We start from the raw sequence: 6,543 nt of genomic DNA on the forward strand, positions 1-6,543 counted from the left end.
TCGGCTGGTGGCAAAGAGTGAAAATAAAGGGAGCCTTTTCTGGTTGACCTCCGATGACTGGTGTTCAACAGGGATCTGTGTTGGGACTGCTTCTTTTTATGTTATGTGTCAGTGGCTTGGATGACGGAATTTATGGCTTTGTGGCCAAGTTTGCAGACCATGCGAAGATACACAGAGAGACAGGTAGTTTTGAGGAAGTAGAGAGGCTACAGAAGGACTTAGATTAGGGGAATGGGCAAAGAAGTGGCAAGTGCAAGAGTGTGAGGAAGTGTATGGTCATGCACTTTGGAGGAAGAAATGAAAGAGTAGACTATTTTGTAACTGGAGAGAAAATACAAAAATCTGAGATGCAAAGGGATTTGGGAGTCCTTGTGCAGGATTCCCTAAAGGTTCATTTGCAGGTTGAGTCAGTGGTGAGGAAGGCAAATGTGATGTCAGCATTCATTCCAAGAGGACTAGAATATAAAAGCAAGAATGTAATGTTTATAAAGCACTGGTGAGGACTTATTTGGAATATTGCGAGCAGTTTTGGGCCCTCTATCTAAGAAAGGGTATGTTAGCATTGGAGAGGGTTCAAAGGAGGATCATGAAAATGATTCTGGGATTGAAAAGCTTGTCATATGAGCAGAGTTGGATTGCTCTGGGCCTCTAGTCACCGGAATTCAGAAGAATGAGGGGTAACCTCATTGAAACCTATCGAATGTTGAAAGGCCTCAATAGAGTGGATGTGGAGAAGATGTTTCCTACGGTGGGGAGTGTAAGACCAGGTGACACGGCCTCAGTATAGTGGGAACATCCTCTTAGAGTAGAAATGAGGAATTTCTTTAGCCAGAGAGTGGTGAATCTGTGGAATTCATTGCCACAGGCGGCTGTGGAGGCCAAGTCATCTGGTATATTTAAGACAGAGTTTGGTGGATTCTTGATTAGCCAGGGCATGAAAGGATATGGGGAGAAGGCAAGAGATTGCGGCTGAGCGGGAAACTGGATTAGCCATGATGAAATGGCGGAGCAGACTCTGGCCAAATGCTCTAATCCTGCTCTATATCGTCCAGTTCAATATCATTGAAACTTACCGAATATTAAAAGGCCAAAATAGAGCAGTGTTTCCTATATTAGGGGAGTCTAGGACCAGAGCGTACAGCCTCAAAATAGAGGAGCACCCATTTAGAACAGAGATGACGAGGAATTTCTTTAGGCAGTGGGTTGTGAATCTGAGAAATTCAATGCTGCAGACGGTTGTGGAGGTCAAGTCTTTGGGTGTATTTAAAGTGTACGTAGATTGATAGATTTTTGATTAATAAAGGCATCAAAGGTTACGGGGAGAAGGCAGGAGAAAGGAGTTGAGAGGGATAATAAATCAGCCATAGTGGAATTGCAGAGCACACTCAATAGGCTAAATTCTGCCTTATGTCTTGTGGTCTTATGGTTCCCATTGTTTTCTGTAAGGAGTTTGTACGTTCTCCCCGTGGCCACGTGGGTTTCCTCTGGGTGTTCTGTTTTCCTCCCCCATTCCAAGATATATTAGGTTTAGGTTTATTAAACTGTGGGCGTGCTATCTCAATGCCAGAAGTGTACTGACACTTGCGAGCTAGCCCCAACACAATCCTTGCTGTTTGGCCTGTTGCGAACAACACTTTTTACTGTATACGTGTGACAAATAAAGCTAATCTTTATCTTTATCAAAGAATCTTAAAACCTTCAGTTAAGCTCCCAGACTTGTCAGCCTTGTTCTGAACAATGCTTTTCCTTCAATACTGACTTCCTCTGTTGCGTGTGGTTTGATTTTCAGGCAATTTCCTGCCACTTTGCCAGTGCAGATTGCAGTTACATTAACGTGAAGGGTACCATCCAGGAGAATATCGAGGAAGAGATTCTTGAAATAGGAAGGAAGAAGTACGACATTGACAAGGATGTGTCTTTGGCGGTAGGTATTTAAAATCTAAATTGTTAAAGTTGCATAAGGCCTTGTAATCAAATTGAGTTGTTGGGGATAGTTTAATGTGGAGTTGAGTTGGTAACTGGGTAACATTGGGACTTGGTAGCTGTAAGAACGCTGTGTCCACAACCCTTCTCAATGTCAGCAAAGCAAACTGCTGCCGTTCTCACACAGGATATTAATGCACCTTAAGCCAATGAACACAGAACCTTGAGACACCATCGGGAAACAAGATCAACCAAACCTCAACTTGTTTTAGACTATAAGACACAGGAGCAGAATTAGGCCATTCAGCCCATTGATTCTACCCTGCCATACCATCATGGCTGATTTATTATCCCCCTCAACCCATTCTCCTGGCTCTTCTCATAACCTTTGACACCCTGTCATACTCCGCTTTAAATATGCACGGTGACTTGTTCTCCACAGCTGTCCGTGACGGTGATTTTGACATGCTCACATTTGTTAAGAACATAGAACAAAATGGCAGAGGACAGGCCCTTCAGCCCATGATGTGCTGACCTATACAAATCTACTCCACAGTCAGTCTATCCCTTCCTTCCCACCCAGCCTATAACCCCCCATTTTTCTTGCATCCATCTGCCTATTTAAGAGTCTCTTAAATGCCCCTAGTGTATCTGCCTCTACAGCCCCTCCTGGCAGGGCTTTCCACACACTCACCACTGTCTTAAAAGAAACACACACACAACCTCTGACATAGAATCTAAACATTCCTCCGCTGTCCTTAATTAGATGTCCTGGTATTGCCCATTAACACCCTGGCGAAAGGGCATTGGCTCTTCATTCTGTCTCTGCCTCTCATAATCTGTACACCTCTGTCAAGTCAGCTCTCATCCAAAGGGAAAGGCCCTGGCCGGAAGAGGCCCTTTATTGAATGGGGTTGACCGTGGACATTGCGGCCTAGCTGTCTACGTATACGCAAGCCAGGATAGTACGACATGGAGAGCAAACTGTTGCCAAGGCAGCAGGCTCCCATGCTCCACGCAGCTGATGAATCCAAAGGGACGGCAGAGACCGATACGGTTTGTCACCAGAGGCGTCGCAGGAGTTGCCAGTCAGTGTTAAACTCAACGTATGACTGTCTTAGGGACTCTAGCTCCATATTTATTTATTTATTTTTTTTAGCAATGTTTACTCTGAAAGTCTTCCCCATGAGCGGGTTCAGCCACAACGCAGTGGAGGTTTGAGATCAGAGCTTTCCTTCCCCTAGGTGAGCTGCCAACCACAGCTGACAAGCCTCATCTGCGCAGAGTGACTGGTTTTAAGGAGCTAGTAACCCGCCTTTACCCCTTCTCCTGTCAGGTGTGTCCTCTAATCTAGGTAAATCTCCTCTGCACCCTCTCTAAAGTTTCCACATCCTTCCTATAATGGTGCAACCACAGCTGAACATAATGTGGTCTATCCAGAGTTTAAAAGAGCTGCAACATTTCTCACTGAGGTGGGAGTCTTGACCAGCATGGACCAGATGGGTAGACGGACCAGCTTCTTTGCTCCATGCTGCTGTTTGATCGTCTGTTTGCTCTATCAGCCCTGCGTATTTTTTTTCTGCACAATATTATTCAAATTAATGTACACAAATTAGGATCGATAGTGTATCTGACTATTGGATAGTCCAGTAAAGCTCCTGCAGGGCTGACAGATCAGTGCACTTCATGGCCCAGTGAAGCCACCCAGAAAGCAAACTCAAAGCCTGTGCACTCCTTCCGATTCAGATTCATTTATCACATGTACATGCACCGTAATATACATACATACGTCATTTGCACTAATAACCAGCACAACCTAAGGATGTGCTGGGGGCAGCTTGCGATTGCAGTCCTACATTCTGCCCACCGTGTTCAGTTGACCAATACAACAGCAAGACAGGCCACAGATACACACACACTCTCTCTCACTCACTCTTTTCCTCCACCTCACCCCTCCAGGACAGGCTGCCTCCAGGCCTCCAACTTCCAGCTCAGTTTAATACGAAAGAATTAGTACTGTTTGGGTGGGTGCTTTTTTGCTCCATGGTTACTGGGGTTCGAGGCTATGTCAGGGTTGCACAGAAGATGCAAAGCTACTGTAAAATTTCCAGACCCAGTGAAGACAAGGAATTAGGCTGGGCAGCTCTTTTCCTGGCACTTCAGAAGTTTGAAAAAGTTATGCAGTGCACACAGCCTATGGAAGAGTGAAGATATTTGACCTTGTTGGATTAGGGTGTAGAATTGTTATTTTTCCTGTGGTTTAGTCTTTTTAAGTTTGTATGTTTATATAATTAGCCCTATGTTTGGAATTGTTCAGTGAATTTTCCAGTAAGTACGGTACAGTTGCTTCTGTAATTTTTCTAGAAAAAGTTCTTAATTTTCAGTAGCAGGTGTCATGCCATGTGAATCTGGCTATTTTAAAGGCTAATTGTTATCATTGGAATTTTTTTTATCTAGTCGGAGTACGAGAGCACAACTGCTTTTTCCTTTGTCTCTTCTTTGTTCTCTTGTCTGTCCTTTCTTGTTTACTTTCCACTCTTGTTACACTTAATAAAATGATCGTAAGCAACAAGTTTTATGCCTCATTCTTGACTCCTGAAGAACCTTTGGATCCAACAGCCAGATCGCATAGTAACTGATTATGCAAGTAAATGTTTCCTTTAAAGCATATAGCCGTGAAGGAATTGCATTCATGACCATTTCAATGTACCAAATTTTCCCGCAATTGGACCAGAACAGAGGCAATGCTAACACTTCCCTATTTTCTTTCCAGGACATCTGGTGTTTCAAATCGCGTCTTGTACAAGGAGAGAGAACCAATTTGTGAAATCGTCCTGGCCTGAGTAACCACTAGAGGACGCTGTGCTTGTGCGCCATGCACCATGACAGATTAATTACTTTTCTTCTGCAAATGATAATGTTCAGTGCACTTTCAATATACTCTGCATGTTTAAGAACCGCCTTCAAGAGTTAATTCCTATAATTGTAGAGTAACACACACAAAGTGCTGGAGGAACTCAGCAGGTCAGACAGCATCCATGGATGGGCAGCAACTCAACATTTCGAGCTGAGACCCTTCTTCAGGATAAAGTCTCGGCCCAGAAGGTCAACTGTTTGTTCCTTTGGAAAGATGCTGTCTGACCTACTGAGTTCCGCCAGCATCTTGTGTGTGTTACTCCAGATTTACAGCATTTTCAGGATCTCTTGTGTCAATATTTGTAGCATCATTTACAATCCAAAGGTACAGTAAAACTCCAATAATCCAGCAGGGTTGGGACATTGGTGTCAGACTGACCGGTTTTCTCAACTATTTGATGTCATTTGTAATAACACCCCAGCATACTTTCAGTTCACTTTTAAGATTTGCATTGAATTATAAATATTTGCGAGTGGAGGCCCGATGTCTTGTCAATCAGCTAGTTCGTGCTGGAGACAGTAGATTGGCAGCCTGCCCTGGGGTTGGATGCCTGACTCTGTGTGAGTGAGTGGATGGTGTATGGATGGGAGAAAGGAAAGAAACTTTTATTTCTGTCATTGATTAAAGATTAGCTTTTATTTGTCACTTGTACATCGAAACATACAGTGAAATGCAACATTTGTGCCAAATCAAATCAGCGAGAACTGTGCTGGGCAGCCCGAAGTTGTCACCATGCTTGTGACGCCAACATAGCTTGCCCGCAGCCTAATCCGTCTGTCTTTGTAATGTGGGAGGAAACCAGAGCACCAGGAGGAAACCCACACAGTCACAGGGAGAACGTACAAACTCCTTACAGACAGCGGTGTGAATTGAACGCCAATCAGTGATTGTTGGAAAGTGATTCAACTAACCACTACACTACGCTGCATTTGTTCCATTGCTATCGCTGCATGTCTTATTCTGTTGAACGTTGTGGGCAGGCTATGTTGGCACCGGAACACAGTACATCCTTAGGTTGTGTTAGTTATTAACGCAAAGGATGCATTTCAATGTACATATGATAAATAAATGAGTCTGAAATCTCCAGCAAATTGAATTTAAAGAGAGTACAGCTAACGTGGTCTTGGTGAGTTTGAAACGAGTGCAGGAACCAAGGCTCCAGTAACTATTTGCTGAACCAGCCATATCCTATCCACGGTCATATAGCGGATTATCGGAGTTCTGCTGCACTCGGTCGGATGTTCTTTAAGTTGGCTTTAGTTCAGCCGATTGCACACTATCACCAATTTTAATTGCACTTGTGTTAATAGATTTTAATCCTTAATTATATTGTGTTTTAGATTTTCTGTTCCATATTAATATTGTTTAGTTTAGAATAGTTTGAAATGATTCTTGCAGTGTAGCATGTGGTCTTCTGCTGAATGATCTTATATAAATGCCTTTGAATCAACTATATTGGTCAGTTTGTTCATCAGCCCTGCTCTCGTGTTTGCACTGCAGTCTGTGGGCCTGTGGCATATTGGTCAGAGTGACCACACAGTCACCTTGTCCAATTTGATCACGGTAGGACTGCTCACTCTCTCCGTGATCATCTCAGCTCGGACCAGAAAGGTTACATCTTCACGTCATACTGCACAGACTAGAATACAGTCTTGGCCATTGCTCCCATTGAGTGCTTGAGGCTGTCCATAAGCTGTGATATC

The 6,543-nt window shown here is 43.7% G+C and overlaps 1 protein-coding gene across 2 annotated transcripts in view; it reads left to right on the forward strand.

Moving 5' to 3' along the window:
- phyh (phytanoyl-CoA 2-hydroxylase) overlaps positions 1 to 6,290 on the forward strand; it is a 29,508-nt gene extending 23,218 nt beyond the window's left edge. For both annotated transcript variants that reach the window (XM_072241208.1, XM_072241207.1), the window contains 2 exons: positions 1,790 to 1,924; positions 4,697 to 6,290. In XM_072241208.1, coding sequence (XP_072097309.1) covers positions 1,790 to 1,924; positions 4,697 to 4,750 — 189 coding nt within the window. In that variant the 3' untranslated portion in view covers positions 4,751 to 6,290. The remainder of the gene's footprint in view (positions 1 to 1,789; positions 1,925 to 4,696) is intronic.
- The last annotated feature ends 253 nt before the right edge of the window (positions 6,291 to 6,543 follow it).

The sequence above is a fragment of the Mobula birostris genome, chromosome 23 (assembly GCF_030028105.1).
Source record: "Mobula birostris isolate sMobBir1 chromosome 23, sMobBir1.hap1, whole genome shotgun sequence".
Classification (NCBI taxonomy): domain Eukaryota; kingdom Metazoa; phylum Chordata; class Chondrichthyes; order Myliobatiformes; family Myliobatidae; genus Mobula; species Mobula birostris.